At 41.2% G+C, this 20,237-nt stretch overlaps 1 protein-coding gene across 2 annotated transcripts; it reads right to left on the bottom strand.

Moving 5' to 3' along the window:
* Positions 1-6,662: 6,662 nt before the first annotated feature.
* Positions 6,663-19,816, bottom strand: qser1 (glutamine and serine rich 1). 2 transcript variants are annotated; one of them, XM_084932131.1, is made up of 13 exons: positions 19,226-19,816; positions 16,901-17,010; positions 16,638-16,775; positions 11,988-15,299; positions 11,329-11,651; positions 10,986-11,102; positions 10,776-10,909; positions 10,510-10,694; positions 10,257-10,394; positions 10,045-10,142; positions 8,341-8,487; positions 8,070-8,165; positions 6,663-7,894 (listed from the first exon to the last, which is right to left on the bottom strand). In XM_084932131.1, exons 1-13 carry the CDS (start codon positions 19,333-19,335, stop codon positions 7,754-7,756), a joined length of 5,049 nt encoding a protein of 1,682 aa, XP_084788257.1. In that variant the 5' UTR covers positions 19,336-19,816; the 3' UTR covers positions 6,663-7,753. The 2 variants fall into 2 exon arrangements, with proteins under 2 accessions (XP_084788257.1, XP_084788268.1); XM_084932142.1 differs by lacking the exon at positions 16,638-16,775.
* Between the last annotated feature and the right edge of the window lie 421 nt (positions 19,817-20,237).

Below are 20,237 nucleotides of genomic sequence, written 5' to 3'. Positions count from 1 at the left end.
TGATAACGAGGCTCTCACTGTTTCCCTGAAGTTTAACAAAGGCGCATTAAGTGCCTTATTTTGCATCTTACATTTTTTTACGCTTATCTCCACCAACTGAAACTAAACAAATGGAAGGCAAGCGATTACTACCACTGTTACAATCAAACAAGATTTCACTATCGGCGTTAGCTTTAATTATTTTATCATAGATTTGGTCATTATAATAGGATGCAGTGTGATCTGCAAAGGTGCTTATAAAAAAAAAACCTCCCTGACTGGTGCAATCTGGAGTTACAGTAAATGCCTTTCATTTTCAAGTAATGCTCCAGCATCTAGGAAGCTTTCACATAACCTTTTACTTACTATGTCACACCCTAAAAGCCTACAGTGGAAGTAAATCTGGCCTGATAAAGACCTGCAGATATAGCTGTTCCCAGGAAGATGGGAAGATATTAAACATTTTTTCAGGATAAAGTTCTAATTTAAGAATAAGGACATTTTGGGGGGGGGGGGAGAGAGAGAGAGAGAGAGAGAAACCTTTCCCATGTACTGCTAAAACAGTAGACACCACAAGTTGGACTGTAGGGACCTCAAGTGTCAAAAGCAAACCTGGCCTATTCCACCTCGTTTGGGGTCATGTGAACACCGTACTGTTGAAAATACCGAGCTTAAATATCTCAAAAACAAATACTTACACACCCAAGAGCAAACACATATGAGCTGTAGCAGGAAAAGGTTTTTGTGAACTCAGAATCTACACTCTAAACTGATGCCTTTGTTCTTTTCTAGACAAAATGTCAATTACTTGCAGGAAAGGAGACTGAAAGGCAGAGAGCTATTATTATCATCACAAGAGACAAGTATGGTGCAAGAAGTGAGGTATGCAACCGAGGCAAACCGGTTCGATCAGTGTCCTCTGGGCTCTACGTATCTTTTATTTTGAAATACGCTGCTATTCATCAGCAGGTATGAGCAGAGACCAGTCTGTGCCCACAATAGATCCTACATTTGTTCTAATCAAGCGCAGATAGACAGATGTGGTTTGAATCCCCTATTCATGCATCCACCTGAGCTGCTTCTGAGCAAGGCCAGTTTTTCTAATTTACAACTGATTTACACATGCATTTTGGTTTTCTTGTTTACTTTCACATTCAATGTTTTACAGGCTTGACACCAAGTCTCTGCCTCAGCTTTTGTTATATCCGGGGTTTTTTGTGCGTGTGTTGTGACTTTGTGACAAAATACCCATGACGCTTAGTCTCGAAATACCTGCCTCACATTCTTGGCTCATAAGAAAACAAAACCAGGGATGCCTGTAGTGCCAAACTGGTTGGTAACACTTGTTGTACCTCAGGTTTGGAATGTATAATATCGAGCATTATGTGTGTTAGCAAAGCATGTCTCCCATTGTGGATTTATGCAGTGATCACACATCTACATATGAAGAGCACATATACTTTCATTCAGGTGAAACTGGTTTCACCCATGAACAGCGGTCAAATATGCTGGCATTTTGTAAACTGACGACAGTTTACAAGAGTGCTGAGAGTGCGCTGAACAGTAAAACCTGTTTTATGCCAGCACTGATGGCTGACGGACACAGAGAAAGCACCCTTGTTAACACCATTAGTAATTCTAACCCGCAAGGTCAAAGCAATATTTACATTTCTGTTATTCGCCAATTACCTGGAAGCTCCTGTATATTTCCCTCTCCTTCACCTTCACACTTATCAGTCATGCAGGTAAGATGATAACAAAAATATCCCCTAGGAATTTTCTCCAAGAAAATTAATTCAAATAAGAAGACTACAGTTCTGTGAAAAACTAAGTACAGCCCACGATTCAGTAGCTTGCTGAACCACATTCAGCAGAAATAACTTGAATTGTTTTCTGTACAATTTTATCAGTGCCTCATCTCGGGAGTAATTTGACCCCACTCTTCTTTATGATGTTCCTTCAGTTCATTGAGGTTTGTTTATTCGCAGCTTCCTCAAGATCCCATCACAGCCTTTGAATCAGTTTGATGTCTTTTCTTTGACCAGACCATTGCAGCTGCTTGATTCTTTAAATTTTCAGCCATTGTGTTGTAGATTTGCTACTGTGCTTGGGATCATTGTCCTGTTGCATGACCCAGTTTCAGCAAACTTTAGTTCTGGGACAGATGTGTTTACATTCGACTCTACAGCACTTTGTATTTGTGTTGGTATGCCATGTTTGGTTTTCGCCGGGCGTGGCACTGGACATTTTCACCAAACATCTCCACTTTGTCTCATCTGTTCAAAGAACAGTATGACAGAGCTCTTGTGGTTTGTTCAGATACAACTTGCAAACCTAAGCTGTGTGGCCACGTACTTTTTAAACAAAAAGGGGCTTTCTCCTGGCAACTCTTCCAAACAAGCCAAACTTGTTCCAGAACAACAAACTGCCAAAAAGTCAGCTTTCATAGAGGTGGCCACACTTACTGATGGTCAGTTAGTCAAGTTTGTTTGATTAGCAGCACCTGGCTGCTACTTATCCTCTGGAAGCAGTAAGGGTGTACCTAGATTTTTTTATACAACTGCATATAAAAAGTAAAGTCTCTCAGCACGGAATAATACTGCACTAATAAAGTTAACACTGACGGAGAAGAAGCCAGAGACGAAGATAGTGCTGGATTAATATTTAACCATGAACTGTATTCTATAAGAGGAGAATATTAGATTTACACAACTTGGGAAGGTCTCTTAGAATGACTAAACAACTGCAGATTCCAAGATGAAATTTACAGCCACGCACGTGGACAAGTTAAATCCCTTCTGAAGAAACATTTTATGGTCAGTTGAGACAAAGATTAAGCCTTTAGGTCACAATGACAAGAAGTATGTTTGGAGGAGGAAACATTAAGCTTTCAAACCTAAGAACACTGCAGCATTGATCAAGCATGGTGGTGGTAGCACCATGGTCTGGAGCTGTTTTGCTACAATTGGCACTGGTACAATAAAGAATAATGAAGGAACTACTCCAAAAGTCTTGAAATTCACCTCAAGTCAACGGCAAGATGGTTGGAACTTACATCAAAACTGGTTTATAGAGCAGGCTAACATTAAGCTTCTGGAATGGCCTTCTCAAAGCCCTGGCCTCAACTCTATTGAAAATTTATGGACTATGCTTTAAAGCCATGTCTGTGCCGGGAGACCGACCAATAAAAATGAACTCTGGTCAGATTATCGAGGCAGAATTACGCCAAACGCTTGTTGATGGCAATCTGTAAAACACCTGGGAAAGTCTAGGCGAGGTGCAACTTTCTAAGTGGTATTTAACTAAATATCATTGGGCTTCTATGTATTTATTTGAGCCTGTATCTTTACTTTTGACCCTGTGTGGATTAGAGAAAATCCTAAATTAATTCAAACTCATTAAAAATGTAGGCTGTACAATCATTCCACTCTAGAAAAAGAACAGTTCAAAAATGATTAAAAGCCTCAAATTACCATAGTATTAATGCCCGTGAATGTATGTAAACGTCTCACAATGGTATGTAAGTGTTAGACAACTTTTGAAGTGCTGCAGTCGAGTAAAACCCAGCATAAACTACAGCAACAAAAGTGGAAAACCTTAAGTAAAGAACAAATATTTCAAGACTGACCGTAAATAAAAACGTAGTTGGTTTTTTGCTAACGAACGCCCAAATACAGATCTTGACTTTGTCAGTAGAAGACTCCAGCTGCAGCAAATACAAATTGGTAACTCTACTTGCCACAGATAACTACTTTTCACCCTGCACGTGTGCACACGACAGGTCTGATTTTAAACTAGATCATCATCGACACTCAGTGCATCAGGTTTCACGAAGAGACATTTATTTCTAACCTCAAGACTGTCAGTGATATGCAGCCTTACGCAGCACACAGCCATCTCGTTTCTGTGCCCTTCTCACATTCTCATGCTGCCTCGGGGGTGCCTCCAGTCTGTCTCCCACATATGGAACAATGCAGTGCATTAAAATTCATATGCTTTTCATCTGGAGAGCAGACGCTCAGTATCTCTCCCTACCCGTTGTGCCCGTAATGGAATCCCAAACGCTTGCCTGACTGGTTGTCCTCCACCCCCGAGCCTCTCCAACTCCAAAGGACAGAGGACAGTGGCTTTCCTCACAGTGCAGTCAGTGAAGTACAGAGACACTTTTGTTTTTTGGGGATTGCCAGTCATTTTTTTTGCATTGTGACTGGTCTGGCTGGACAGTCATATTTTATTCAACAGCCCAGAGACTCTTTCAGACGACACAAAGTCAGCCACCCATAAATATGTGAAAAGTTCGGGTCATGAGAGCACTGTGGGCGAGCAACATGGCAAGTTTCTCACTTCGTTGTGTCCTCATGGAAGATGTGAGCCAATATTAACAGCACACTTCCAACAAGCAAGAGAAATCTAACATAACCAGACCCCTCAGGAAGCTGAGAAGCAAACTGCTACTGGCTACGCTGAAAAATCCATACAGACTATTTGGTTGCAGCAAGACTGTTGTAACTTTTTCTGCTGGGCTCTTCTGTCTGATTAACATTTCAAATATGTTAAATGTAGCACTTGGCCCCTGTTATAGCAAAGTTACAAATAAAACTGAAAACAGTACATCTATGTTCTACAAAGGTTACAGTTGATAATGAAACACAATCTCCTTATATCGACTTTGATCAAACATTAGTCAAAAAAGAAAAAAATCTTATTTGGTTATTCTATAATATTACGGCAACACTGCAGAAAAGTCCCCATGTGGTTTGCTGATTGTGCAAAAACAGATAAAAGGTGTCACATGACTAGTTAGTACTGCTGCAATCTTCCCAAACTATGACCAAATGCAATGGTGGCATTATGTGACGTGTCTGTAGGGATTCTATGAAAATTCATTGATTCAGATTGTAATCAGTCTCAGAAGGTATTCACCCAAGAAAATCCAGATTACATAATAAAGGCAGTGTTTATATACAGTGGGGCAAAAAAGTATTTAGTCAGCCACCGATTGTGCAAGTTCCCCCACCTAAAATGATGACAGAGGTCAGTAATTTGCACCAGAGGTACACTTCAACTGTGAGAGACAGAATGTGAAAAAAAAAAATCCATGAATCCACATGGTAGGATTTGTAAAGAATTTATTCGTAAATCAGGGTGGAAAATAAGTATTTGGTCAATAACAAAAATACAACTCAATACTTTGTAACATAACCTTTGTTGGCAATAACAGAGGTCAAACGTTTACTATAGGTCTTTACCAGGTTTGCACACACAGTAGCTGGTATTTTGGCCCATTCCTCCATGCAGATCTTCTCGAGAGCAGTGATGTTTTGGGGCTGTCGCCGAGCAACATGGACTTTCAACTCCCGCCACAGATTTTCTATGGGGTTGAGGTCTGGAGACTGGCTAGGCCACTCCAGGACTTTCAAATGCTTCTTACGGAGCCACTCCTTTGTTGCCCGGGCGGTGTGTTTTGGATCATTGTCATGTTGGAAGACCCAGCCTCGTTTCATCTTCAAAGTTCTCACTGATGGAAGGAGGTTTTGGCTCAAAATCTCACGATACATGGCCCCATTCATTCTGTCCTTAACACGGATCAGTCGTCCTGTCCCCTTGGCAGAAAAACAGCTCCATAGCATGATGTTTCCACCCCCATGCTTCACAGTAGGTATGGTGTTCTTGGGATGCAACTCAGTATTCTTCTTCCTCCAAACACGACGAGTTGAGTTTATACCAAAAAGTTCTACTTTGGTTTCATCTGACCACATGACATTCTCCCAATCCTCTGCTGTATCATCCATGTGCTCTCTGGCAAACTTCAGACGGGCCTGGACATGCACTGGCTTCAGCAGCGGAACACGTCTGGCACTGCGGGATTTGATTCCCCGCCGTTGTAGTGTGTTACTGATGGTGGCCTTTGTTACTGTGGTCCCAGCTCTCTGCAGGTCATTCACCAGGTCCCCCCGTGTGGTTCTGGGATCTTTGCTCACCGTTCTCATGATCATTTTGACCCCACGGGATGAGATCTTGCGTGGAGCCCCAGATCGAGGGAGATTATCAGTGGTCTTGTATGTCTTCCATTTTCTGATGATTGCTCCCACAGTTGATTTTTTCACACCAAGCTGCTTGCCTATTGTAGATTCACTCTTCCCAGTCTGGTGCAGGTCTACAATAGTTTTCCTGGTGTCCTTCGAAAGCTCTTTGGTCTTGGCCATGGCGGGGTTTGGAGTCTGACTGTTTGAGGCTGTGGACAGGTGTCTTTTATACAGATGATGAGTTCAAACAGGTGCCATTCATACAGGTAACGAGTGGGGGACAGAAAAGCTTCTTACAGAAGACGTTACAGGTCTGTGAGAGCCAGAGATTTTCCTTGTTTGAGGTGACCAAATACTTATTTTCCACCCTGATTTACGAATAAATTCTTTACAAATCCTACCATGTGGATTCATGGATTTTTTTTTCACATTCTGTCTCTTACAGTTGGAGTGTACCTCTGGTGCAAATTACTGACCTGTGTCATCATTTTAAGTGGGGGAACTTGCACAATCGGTGGCTGACTAAATACTTTTTTGCCCCACTGTATGCACCCTCACACCCTGTTTTTTTTTTTTAGAAATAATTGCTCTGAAAAATGGGATTCCAGAAAAAAATCTCACGGAGTTCCTGGCAAAAAAATATCCTCGAAAAACACATACCTAATACATGCAGTGTTTTATTTACAAACTGCATCTTTTAAGAACAAGATTATTTTTGACAGAATAAAATAAATGACTTAGAGTAAATTCTGGAAAACTGTGAAAAGATAATCAAAACGTGTCTTAGAAATAACCATTTTCTTCTGTGAAAATATATACTTTTATCATAAAATGTAGGCTATGTCTGTAAAGCAATTCATTTGCATTCATTTACCCATAGATAAGCCAAGGTAACAATGTCCGAGATTAATAAAAAGATTAATAAAAAGCAGTACTGGAACTGCATTGATTCCAATCAAAGATGTTTCCTATAAGCAAATGGTTGGCTTGAAACACAAATGTTAAACTATAGTATAGACGCACTATGTAGCTGCTAAAGAGAGATTTGCTGCTGTTCCAACGTCCTGCTATTTTTTTTCTCCTTTTTTTTTTTTACAAAATGTACATTATACATATATATAAGCTGGCACCGTATTACAAATGTGATGTTTTGCAAACAGTATATAACTATAGTTATATATAATGTATAGTTCTTTTTTTAAACAAAACAACAGATCAACTTTGCATGTGAGCTTACTTAAAAGATTGACAAAGGCTTGCTCTGCTTGTGTATTTGCTGTGTTCTACTTCCTGTGCTGATTGCCTTCTATATTGTGCATACAATCTGGTCATGATCTGGCATTTAACTTAAAAAAGAAAAACAAATTAAAAAGAATATAAATCTATGGAAAAGCCCATAAAAGTGGGCTTTTAACTATAAAAACCTACAAAGACTAGGAGAAGTACTAGGTGGGAGCCTTCCAAAATGCTCCCAAGAACAAAGTTCTTGTCCTCTGTTGATGAAGTTCCAGGTTTCTGCTGGGATGCAGTGATAAACAGTGTGTGTCTCACTGTTGCACTCGTGCCACTTTTACTCCACAGTCTCCCAACAGTCTTTAACAGGCAAATCAGTTGATCCGAAACACCCTGCGCTTGAAGAAGAGACTCACTCCATCCTTCTCGGTCACATTTTGAGCTGGAGGCATTTTCTGGTTTTCAAAAGTTGGACTTTTTTTTTTTTTTTTTTAAACCAAGCATGTTAAAGGCTTTCATCTGCAGGCCTGCTGCACTTGATTGATTAGCTCTCCAAAGCGATCAAAGAGCCCCTCTACCCAAGCCCCGTTTTGCAGACACTTCTGCACAGTCTCCTCCTGCCCCAGGTCCCCTGCCTGCACCCGCAGAGATGCAATCTGAAGGACAACACCACAAACAGAGCATAAAATACAATTAATTCAAATAAATTCCATGTGGAAGTATGCAAGTGACGTTAAATCTGCAAAATAATATTTACACTACTCACAATAAAATCTAAAACTAAACAAAACAGCTTTACGCATTCAGTAGAAACTAGACACATTGTCTTACCTCATCCTTACACATGAGGTATGTGTGGTACTTGTAATGCTGCAAAGAATGGTACAGAGAAAACCACTGAGTTTTCTGCTGGTCTACTGTATACTCCTGAAAAAGGGAAACATAATATTAAAAATTTTTGAATAATTAGTATATTTCTTTTTTTTATATTAGTCAAACAGCATGAGAGCAGGAGGTAGTCGCTTCAGTGCTCAGCAAAGCTAAAGATTAACAAACGGTGAACCTGCGCCCTCTTATGGACAGACATTAGAAGTACAATTACCTGAGGCATAGTGTTGGGGCTCTTCTGGGGTTTCATAGTCTTCTTGTTGTAGGCACGTCCACTGAGACGTACTTTGAAGGCTGGCGTTTCCCCATCCTTCTTCAGTTCAGTCACCACTGAGATCTCTGGGAAGCTGTCTAGTGCTGTCTAAAGAACACAAGTTACTTAGGTTCACACAGTGCAGTAAAGCTCCTTTAATGCTTATTTTCCTTTTGCAATGAAAGTAGATCTAGAACGCATATTCAAAACTTTTGAAGTAAAACATTTGCATTTTGCCATTACTATCTTACTCATGCGAAACCAGAAGTGAAGCCAGAGGAGGGTTTCCGACAGTGAAACTAATGAGTCAACATGCTCATTGGCTACCAACTGATGACTGACTGGGATCATTGTCATACTGAAAACATGAAGATGTTACACGTCATACAATTATACGGTGAATCAAAAACTAACGCTACTTTTCTGTGTTCATAATTCCAAAAACCTTTAAAAGATCACCACAACCACTTGCTGAAATGCTGTCCGAAATCATGACAGTCCACCATGTTTTATAGATGGCTGTTGACCTGGGAGGTCAAACTCATTTTATATTGCAGGCCACAAACAGCCCACTTTAGATCTTATATGGGCCAGACTGGTGAAATTCCAATTTCTGTCAATGTAAAAAGTTTAAATATGCATTTAATCAATGAGATGTCTTAATATAAGACAAAAAAGTGCAATTTCAACATGATGTCTCAGTTTTCCCTACATGGTAAAGAAATGCTACTGTAGTGAATGAAAGAAATCTGACAGCATGACTCAGCTTAGATTGTAAGAAGTAATGTGGGAAATGACAGAATTCTAAAAATGAAATATCTTTGGTGTACTGTGAATGGCCATGAAGGAGAGCTTTATGGGTAAGAAAAGCTGTAAAATGACAAAAAAATATGCATCTCATTCACATTTTCCAAAGTCAACCAACTGGCTGAATTTGGATCTTTGCAGGTCCAAATTTGGCTCCTGGGCCTTATATTTGACACCCTTATTACAGACTCTGTTAAACTGTTGTTTTGATGAGTCAGATGTATCTCTTCTGTGTCAGGACTTTGCTGGATTTGTTTTTCCTTTTCTTAAGGACATGAGTTTCACTGGTCCACTTTCTTCTAATTTCTTTTAATGTCAATTATACCGTATTCTAAGATATGCCAATTTTTCAGCCAGTAGCTCTTCAGGAATCACCTTCTAGGCTTGTCAAACTGCACAATCTGTGGCATTTGTCATAGATTCAACTAACGAATTTGGATAAATGTATCTTTTTTTGGATAGTCAGCCAGTACCAAGGTGCCTGAAGACACAAATTAAAACTAGTTCTTTGCCAAGTTGTCTGTTATGTGCAGATACAACACCGGTTCCTCCCTTGAGTTAGGTATATCCTTGAATGATTCATAGGGCTGTGTTACATGTCTTCAACAAACAAAAGAAACATTTCTCTAAAAATGGTTAGGCACCAGGGCTAGACTGTGATGAAATGAGGGGTGGCTCGCGACCTTTGCATAGTACGGTACACATCCACCATTTTTACCGCCCATGGGACTAGAACACAAATCGACCCTAAAAAAATGTATTCTGTTCTTCTGGATATTTTGGGGGATTTCCTTACCTTGCGCATGCATCAAGACAACACAAATCTACATTTATGTGCAGCTTCATTTCCACACTCACCTTCAACACCTGCTCTATGTGTAGTTTGTGAAGTAAACGTTTTCTGTTGTCAGTGATCATTCCATCCACTCTTTTCATATGTGGCAGCAGCAATTCATCTGAAATGGATGAGACAAAAGACAAGTCAGCAAGCAATGATGTGAGGGATCCTAAACTGTTAAGCCAATCTAACTAAGAACAATTCCTCTGTGTCCAAAAAGTATCTTGCTCACCATGTGCCCTTTCAAGTGCTGTCATTACATCTTCATCTAAGGCAATACTGATAAGCAGTTCCACGAAGCTCCTGAATGTCTCTTTCATGGTTCGTGTGTTGAGTAATCGGGAAGCAAACGGTAGCGGAGGGTTTAACTCTGAGTGTGTACGGGAGAGAGATAAAACACACAGGAGGCATCGAAGGGCAGTGAGAGTGTGACAAAATCTAGACAACAAACTAGATTTCCTTAAAAACTTAAACATGTTCTTTACCATCCTCTTCGCCTCCTTCTTCTGCAGATGATCCAGAGGCAGTAGGTGAAAACTCCTCCTTCCATTTCCTCCTCTTTTTTGGTGGAGGCTCTGCTCTTGGCTTAAGTTGTTTGGGTCTGGGCTTTTGGTTTTGGAAAACTGTAGGAGTGGCTGTCAAGCCCAGCAAAGTTTTCACCTGAAAACCCCTGTGTGACAAAAAAAAAAAAAAGCTGAGATAACTCAGAAAAATCTATTATGAATTATAGGAGCCAGTAGTCTACACTTACCTTAGTGAGTTCATGGGTTTGCAGCGTGGCTTCTGACTACAAACTCGTACATATTCCCTTTTGTTAACTGTATCCAAAAATTTCACATACACCCTCTGGTACATTGTCTTGGCATCACCAAAGTACCCAAGATACTAAATAGACAAGAAGAAAGTGTTAGTTGACAAAACTAATTTGTATAATCAAACTATATATACATAGTCTACTTACACTGTTTGTAGCTGAGAAAACTCTCTTTCCATCCCTCAGCTCAGGCACAAATTTCTGCAGCAGAGCCTTCTGTACCTTCCAGATGGCTGGAGGCTCGCTGCCTGCTTTCATTGTCACCTGCACAGAGAAACACAGCACAATGCAGAATAGGCTTCAGAATGTGGAAGCAGTTTTTTTTTTAGTCTATCACTTACAATTGAAGAGGAATTAAATTAAGTTACACTGCATTGCATCAAGGCTTACTTTTGAAATGCTAGTGTTATATTATAAACATTCTGACCTGTGCTACACTTTCAATTTTGCCCATATCAAGTGTTACAAGCATTCATTTCACTTCCCGTACCTTTAGGTTTTCGATATCCTCATTCCTGACAACAAACTCGTCTCTCTCACGATACATTCCTTCTCCTCCGCTGTCCGACAGCTCCTCATCAGTGAGTCCTGCCATGGCTACACTCTTTAAAGGCATAGCCAACTGGCCAGGTGGTGTCTCTTTGGACTCCTCTGTTGCTGCAAAAACAGTCTTTCCTGAGGCTGCGTTTGTTGTCTGTGCAGGAGTGGGTACCTGCAGCACACAGGATGTCACGGGAGGCGCACGATCTGTGACAGCGTGGGGCATGCTGGGAACCTCTTCTGGCTTCAACATCAAACCTTGAAACTGATTATCTGAAGAAGCACAAATTCACAGCCACAGACAGAAAAAGGAAAATGAAAGTTCAATGTTCACTGTCTTGTATTTAGGCAAACAATATTTCTGTCTCGAGCATGAGATACACACTGTTACAGAATGTCAATGTTTTACAGGTTTCTATAACAATATACAGGAATAAATACAAATGGGATCCAACTAACCTAGTTTCTGGTTTTAAACATCAGTTTAATTTGGTTGTTTTTTTCTTTACTATCGCTTCATTAGCATCAATACCCTGGCATTTTTGGGCACGGTTCTTGTGTCGATACTTATTTACTGAGCATGTACCATATGCTACAGAGTGTGATTACCTGTCCTAGTTTTCCGATCTGAAGATTCATCCAGAGCTGAGAGAGCTGAGCTGATGCTGTTCCTCAGAGCCTGGTTCTTTCCAGTGTTCTCTTCTTCATCAGAGCTGAATGATGGCAGGGTCTCCAAGTTCTTCTGTAGATCTTCATCAAGACGTTTCTGCTGGGAGTTTACTGCTGGACTGTCCTGGGGAATTAAGGGCGTGGGCAAAGTTGGCAGTTTTGGGGGCAAAGCTGGCATAGTACACTGTTTGGATGAGGTACAAGCCTTTCTAGGGCGATTAATTGTTCGTGTTGGACTTGGAGAATATTGCTGTTTGGGCCCAGACTTGATAAAGTCTAGGAAGGAGCCAATAAAGCCAGTTTTGACTTCTGGTTGTTTCTCTTCCACTTCACGAATCTTTTGCCTGATTCTCTCCTGCTGTGGACAACCATCATATAAACCGTGTGCCGCAGATGGTGAGCTCACATCACTACCCCTCGAGTTTTGCCGCTTGGTCTGCCCACTACGTTTGGCTGGTCTGGCCAGTCCACCATCCTCTTCATGACTGCCTGTTTTAGTCAATGACTTAGAGCGAGCCTTCTTTTTGGTGAAGTCCTCACCATTTGGACTTTCCATGAGTCCATCATCGGTTTTAATACACTTTGCATTCCCTTGAATTCTATTCTGGGGACCTGAGGAGTCATATACCTGCCCAGCTGAGTGATAGTTATTGTCAGAGCACCTTATGTCTCCATTTGCATGAAGCTCATTATTGTTGTTGTGGGTACCAGATCCACCCTGACAGTCTGTTGTCATCTGTGGTCCGTTTAATGTCATGGTGATGGTTTGGGAGATAGTGTTAGTGATAATTGGCTGTTGTGCTGAAGAGAAACTAGGTGACATGTGTCTTAAATCAACAGTCTGGAAGTGACCTTTGGAATCAATAGGACTTGCCATCACTGCCATATCAGCCTCAGCAGAGGATGTAGCTTTGACAAAGTCCTGTGGTGACACGCCACAGGCAGCTACTGTGGCAGCAAGGATGTCATCAACATTTGACAAAATATTCCTGTCATCTGGAAGTAGAATAGAGTCAGAGAAACAAATAGAGTTGACAGCAAAGTGGTTTTTGGCATCGCTTGACTGCTGATTTGTCAACTGGCTGTAGTGATGTTTAGACGTAGGACATTCTGAGCTTGGTTCAGACACTACTGTGCCCTGCTGACTCTGAGTTTCTGTAACACTTGGACCCAGCAGGTCTCGGTCCATCTGAAGATACTGGATATGAACAGGGCCAAGGCCTTGTCCCGATTGAATAGCTTGCACTGGAATCACCTTTGATGTGTTCTGACTATTATTCAAAAGTGGCTGCTGGAGCAAAATTACTTGATTGGTCTCAGGATGAACCTGAGCACTGGGAATAGCAATAAACTGGGTGTGGGCTGCTAAAGCCTGAGTCTGGTTACGGTTCTGTTGATTCTGTTGCTGTGCCTCAGCAGATTCAAGTTGGAGAGGATGCTGCTTGAGCGGCTCTGAGCACAGGGGTATATGTGAGGATTCAATGGAGGAGTCTGTAGTTTTTGTGTTAGAAGTTTCATGTCCATTGGCACTAGTTAAATGAATGTGCTGTTGGCTTAGAGAACCCAGTCTTTCATCCTTTACCGGCACTGTATTTACATGACGTAGTCCCATAATCTGGTCATCAGAACGTGAACTGCTTCGAATAACACTCTGTGCTTTAGGGTGATCATCCATTTTTGAAACAACGTAGATGACATTGTTATGCGAAACTATACTGTTACATGTTATGGAGGCCTCCACGGAGACCTGCCGCAGAGCCTCGAGGCCTTGGAGAGGCACCTCTTCAAGTTTTTGTTTGCCATATGTTGGCTTTATGTCCTGTATTGAGGATATGTTATTTTGTAAGGCTTGAGCCGCTGAAGAGTAGGTAGGCAAAGGTGCAGACAAAACATATGTGTTGGGTTGTGAGTGCTGCTGGTGGGACAGAGTGTCGTGTGTTTTGCCTCCCACGGAGGCCTGCATGAGGGTGTAGTCCACTGTAGATGATGTGGGCAGGCTCTGTACACATGTGGGTGGGAAAGAAGAGTTAAGGGATTCTCCCGTGATAAAGCTTTGAGACTGGGTCACTGAATTCTGCACCTGTGATTGAGAAGTATAAGTCACATTTGAGGCACCCTGCGAGTGGGATGTGGGATAGCTCTCAGACAGATTTCCTTGACACAAGCTCTGTACTTGGGCTCCATACTGGATGCCCTGCTCTTGGTTCAGCCCAGGAGTAGATGAGTAAACAAGAGACTGACTAATGGACGCCACATTGTCAGACTGGCTGGAGAGTGAAGGGAGAGTCTCATAAAGGGAGGAGAGTTTGTCTGAAGTGGAATTGGAGGCTTGTGACTGTGTATGAGGTGTGATATAAGTTTGAGATAAAGTGTTGGAAATTAGGCTAGACAGCTGGACTGCCTCTTGGTTAATAATCACAGAGTTTTGCTTCAGTCCAGGGGAGGAATAACGCTCAGGAGACCCCGCTGACAGGTTCTGAGAGTGCATCTCTTCATTTCCTGCAGGCTGTGGAGCTAGTTTGGAAGAACATTCATTCGTCTTCTGCAGCGAAGTGGATGAATATACTTGTGTTGTACAATCTGTTTTGGGTTGTAGGGAACCACTGACTCCTTGAGAGGAATCTGCTCCTGTGGAGGGGTTGCAGGACACGGAGGGCTGATGGGATGGTTCCTGCTGGTAGGATACATCTGCTTCGCTGCCTGAACCGAAATATCCCTGTAAGGACTGCTCTGAACTAGGTAACTGCTCTGAGGCTATATGGATACTAGAAGGCCTCTGGTGGTGTTTGATCACACTACATTCACGCTGAAGGGCTCTTTCAATAGAGCCTGAGAAAACTGTAGCCCCAAATGGCTGATTCGCACCATGAGTGGCAGATAGGGCAGAAGGTAAGAGGCTAAACTGGGGCTGTAGGAGGTGGGGTGCAGACTCTTGGGCTGAGCGGTAAGTGGAGGACTGTACAGGGAGAGGTGAGCCCAGAGCAGAGGCAGAAAGATGATTGAAGGCCAAGGCAGTGGGAAGCACAGTCTGGTTAGACTTAAGATGCAGGAGGGGATCATGGTGAGAAAACAGGCCATTGGTAGAAGTGCTAAAGGCAGGATCCTGGAGAGTCAGGGAAGGGTTGGTGGCATAACTCCTGGTAGGATAGGCACCTGTGTGCTGACAGGATGAAAGCGCAGGTGTAGAGGGGAAAGTAGCTGTAGAAGGCAGGGCACCAGTCAAATATAGTTCTGTGGTCGAGGAGTTGGCACCTGCATGGAAACCACACACACACAGAACATAAGTACAAGCATCTTACACAAGCAATATTTTCATAATAAACAAAATTCATGTGCAAAAGGTAATACAAAATCTGAAATGCCAACACCCCCCAACATATTTCATTTTAATCATACTCAGCCTTTGGACCATAGGTACACAGTGCAAGGTCTCTACTAGCATATATTAACAAAGACCTGGCAGGGTGCTAGAACAGTAATATAGTGGTGGCCAGTGGTTGAATTGCAACAGGAAGAAGGCATTAAAATGTTATCACCTTTCCATAAACATCAAACACTTACACAGGTCCTCAGCAATACACTCAGGAGAAAAGTGAAGAACAGACAGACATACAAACATTGTTTGCTCTATTAGTGAGATGAATTGAGAAACAGAGCTGGACAAATATTTTGTATCCATGCAAGTTTTTCTTGATTCACAAAAAAAGATGCTAAAGGTAATTTATAAAGTGTGTCATCACATATATCAATTTGTCTACCAAAGCAGAACAGAGAGCATTACAATACCCTATCTGTAGTACTTGTATACATGTAACAATGTAGCCAGCAGAATTGATGGTGGTGCAAAGTCAAGTTGTGTCCTAAGCTTCTAAGCAATTTGTGAAATAGTGACAAATTGATGCTTACAGAGTGCATTTAGGTCCCACCCAAATTGGAGAAAAAGAAAATTGTGCAATTGTTTCTATTGACTTTACATTGCACAAAAAGGGCCTCCTTGTGAGATCCAAGGGCCTCCTTGTGAGATCCACCTGCTAGCACTGAACTGAAAAATACCTAAAAGCTGCTGTGTAGCATGCACTACCAACAGGGCAAAGAATGCAGAACTGAGTTTTTATAAGCTGAAGAACTACAGAACTTTGAAACTGAGCTTTTTATAAGACAAAAATGGATACTGTCAATAAGACTTGAAGCACTATGAGCAAGAGTAATGGGAAAATGGAAAGATACTGACACTGCATGGCTATCTATGCAGCATGTGTTTTGTCATGGATAAGTTAAAAGCGAAGAGTAATATTACTGCACTTGCATGTGCCTTATCAGATTACAGCAGCTTACAAATATAGACAACGTTCAGTTTCTAACAGCTAAGGTTGCTAAAACAATCCCTACACATAGTGAAACCAAATATTTTTAGCTAGTAAGTTTAGTTTTTTTCACCGTTCCAACATTTGGTTGCACACTTTAGGGTCTAAATTTTTCCCCAATCTCGTGGGCATGGTTTTCAGAGTATGGCGTGTTACATTCTCTCTATACTTAATGATTTCTTCTTTAAATAATATAACTAAGATTGAAAGATTGATGTGTTCTCACCAGCAGGCCATGATGGGGGTCTATAAGGAGAAAGCAATGAGGCACTAACAGGACCAGCCTGAAGGCTTCTCGACTCCATGGCTGAAAGGAAGCTCATGATTGAGGTCTCTGGAGTACTACTGTTTGACTCTAGTGCTCCTGACATTCAAAAGAGGAAGAGAAAGATGCATCTGTGCTTAAACCAAAAATTTCTGCATGAATACATATTACCTGGTAAAACTGGTCACTTTAAAACAATATTTCATTATAATGCCATAACTCACCTGTTGCAACAGGAATATGTGATGTAGTGTACGTGGGAAGCTGGTGTGTCGTAGTGTAGCTTTGCCGCTGGAGGAGCTCGGCATCAAGGTATGTTGCACCGTAACTGGGGCTGCATATACAAACAAATGTAGGGGATTCATTAGAACTATCATCTCTACAAACAGCAGTGCACAACCAAGTCAAACATGAGTATATACAGTGGATTAAAATAAGAATTTATAGTTTCTTCTTGAAACACTTATAATAAAGTTGCCACTCTATTCACAAATTAACATTAAACACTGACAAAGTTATGACATGCTGTGACTGATGGAGTGCTGCCAAGATGGCTGCAATAAAATTGCTAAATGTATCTCCTTGATCAAGGTTTACTCGACTGGCTAATCAGGCTAGCATAAGAGACAACAGTCAAAAATATCCTGATATATATTCCTTTTAGAAATGATTGGGACTGCTGTGCTCAAGGAAACACTGAAACTGTTATACTCATAGTCTGATTTATACACAGCTCTACACCATCTTAACTATGCAAAAAGTGAAGATGTACGAATATTTCTAAAGTAGCTGTGAATTGCTCTTCATGCACAGCAAGCAAGATCAAGTAATCAGTCTGTAAAGTTTTGTCAGTTTATTGTCGACAAATTCAGTAGACTCACTTTCTCTGCAGAGGAAGAAAACTGCAGCTCTCTGTATTATAGGTATAACAAAACATAGCAACCCAAGTTGTGTATGTGTCATGTAAAGTAAACAATACCAATCACCAGTGTGGTAAAACCGTCCAAAAGATTTCTTGGATGAATGTATTATTGTTTCAAGGGTTCTCGTGGCTATTTGTCTGTTATGGAAAAACGCTAGTCCGAGAGACCACCGCAAATGCTAACAACAATTATATAACAATACAGGACACTGATTTGTCAAAATTTGTTTGCTTAGGAATGTCATTTGACATTTTGCTGTATAACATGAGGCACTTCATTCTTTAGCAACCATTTTGGCTAAGTGAGTAAGGCATTTATATCTTGTAAACATTTGGCTGGTGTGAACATTTGGATGTGAAAATGGTGTGAAAAGTCATCAATAAATAGACTGGTCAAGTAACTTTTATCCATCTTTTTTGGGGGGATGTTTATTAAAATCTGACGTATGACATTTTTGCTGTCCAGCTAATCAGATGCAGTTTGGCTTGAGCTAAAGTGCTGCCTTAAAGGTAAATACTGGTGGATGAAGCAAACTAAGGAGGGTCTCTTCCCTCATCTGTTCCTTTCAACAGTTGCACACACCAGATTATTTCCCTACTCATCTTTGCTAGTTTCTTTTTACACTTTAGAATCAATAACAACAAGTGCAACACACAACATGTTAATTACCATGTTACTCTGATGAGTTAGATTTCAGAATGGAAACATCCCTGCTAATCAGCAGCCACTATCTTATGTTATTCAGGTTATAAAATAAGACAAACTGGTGTAATCTTAGATTTTCTGAAGCAGAGATCAGCCACAATAATTTACTTCATTATTTATCATAGCCACTTGATTTTCATAATTATTACATTTTTTGCCATCCAGCACATGACAGAGTATTTATTTTTTTTTACAGGCTAACTTATACTCTTTGTTTATCTGTTCTACAAAGACTGTTACTTTTGTTCCGCTTGTGAGAACAATGTGGCTTATTTGTAGCAGATAAAACAATGTTGCCATGAAGGATGGCCCCTCTTTATAGCAAATTAGAACAAACTATAACACATCAGTCATAAGTCACGAACTAAGACCTCAACAGCTTTTGCAAGTTCTGTGGTTACACGGACTATATATAACGAAGGACCTCAAGCTTTCATTACTAGAACAAAAGCACAGATTTACAAAAATGTAGACATGTCGCCACAGCAAAGAAAATTACTAATTTGAAGTGTTGTAACTGTTATATAGTAACTAGCTTCGGTTGCTAGTTGTCTCTCTTGTTTTACCTTTGACGAGCACCTGTGGTTGAAGAAAACACAACGATTAAATGCTACTTTAGGATACCCAGATGACCACCTTATTATAGAGATATAAAGCAATTATCTTGAGTAGTTTGTGTTCACTGACTCTGTGTGTGCTCATGCTGAAAGCACGATATGCTAGCAAAAATTAGCAAGGTGGGGAAAAAGTAACGCACGGCTAAGAAACCACTGACAAGTCAGCGTCTGTGACATTTAACCATTTCTCCCAGTGTTCCCGACAACCGCAAGGACCTGTGCACTTTTCTCCAAAAGCAAAGCTAGGCCCTCCATCACCGAAATTTCCTTCGGAAGGTGACCCGCCCTCTCCTTCATCTTTTACCTTGGCTTGATAGTAGCTGAGCCGCGGTCATAGGCCCACGAAGCTACGGTCTGTGCTGGTGGAGCCAGCGCGTCCGCAAAGCTGGAGCTCGGGTAGTTCCTGTCCATCATCCGGTGAAAGATTCACTTCCCCAGCAGAGCTTCGTGGAGCAGCGGACACACATCGTAGCAGCCCGGGACCCACCGACCGAGGCAAGTCCCGTCAATGCAATTTACAGTCCACAGAAAAAAACAGCGTCAAGCTGCTATCATGTGGAAAAAAGTATCACCGGGTGATTTCGTTATTTTTTTGTTCATCTCCCGTCACGTAAAGTTAGTCTGCCACGAGACTTCTCTAAGGCACTGACGCTTGGCTGCAGCTAGCTGGCTAACTGAAACTTCTCACATTAGAAATGAGTTGCAGTGTCACGCTAGAAGCAAACTTCTCCGACAAGCCACGGTATCGACTTCACGAGCAGATGTATCGAAGCGAGATGTTGTACCGACGGTTCGCTTCGCCACGCGAAAAAAGTCACGTGACCACCAGGCGAACCCGGTACCAGTGCAGCGGCGCTGCCTTTGAATGAAGGGTGATCCCACCGGTCTGCCACAGCGAGTTGTGAACTCTGTTCTCCCTGAACTAAAACAAGTGTTCAAGCATCTGGCTACCTGAGCTTTGACCTTCTGTTTAACAGCAGCAGCATGTACAAAATGCTATGCTTTCTTTACTTCAGATAATGCTAGCTGAACTTATGTTCATTTCCTCATTTACCCTAACCACAAAATATCCATGACCATCATCAGTGTTAAATCTAGCTTCCCAATCATTTACATGATGTGGTCTTTATTCTTATCTGATTTTGTTCTTCACAAGTACAAATATACACAAAATAGTCTGGTCAATAGATGGGTGGTACTATAAATAAAATAAAATAAAATAAAAGATAAAAAATAATGTAAAAAAATATAACAGAAATGTAATTTTCAGCTGAATGTTTTGTCATACATTCGTAGGCGGTTTAGTTTTAATTTAA

This window comes from Perissodus microlepis, chromosome 1, assembly GCF_051167445.1.
Source record: "Perissodus microlepis isolate ML-2025 ecotype Zambia chromosome 1, ASM5116744v1, whole genome shotgun sequence".
Classification (NCBI taxonomy): domain Eukaryota; kingdom Metazoa; phylum Chordata; class Actinopteri; order Cichliformes; family Cichlidae; genus Perissodus; species Perissodus microlepis.
This window is presented reverse-complemented; position numbering and strand designations above follow the sequence as displayed.

What these genes read in the sequence shown, in the direction of transcription:
- qser1 (XM_084932131.1), bottom strand. Translation starts at nt 19,335, where the DNA reads ATGATGGACAGGAACTACCCGAGCTCCAGCTTTGCGGACGCGCTGGCT. An exon ending in ACATATTCCTGTTGCAACAG is followed by an intron (nt 16,776 to 16,900) that starts GTGAGTTATGGC and finishes TTTGAATGTCAG; the next exon opens with GAGCACTAGAGTCAAACAGT. An exon ending in AGGATATCGAAAACCTAAAG is followed by an intron (nt 11,103 to 11,328) that starts GTACGGGAAGTG and finishes TTCTCTGTGCAG; the next exon opens with GTGACAATGAAAGCAGGCAG.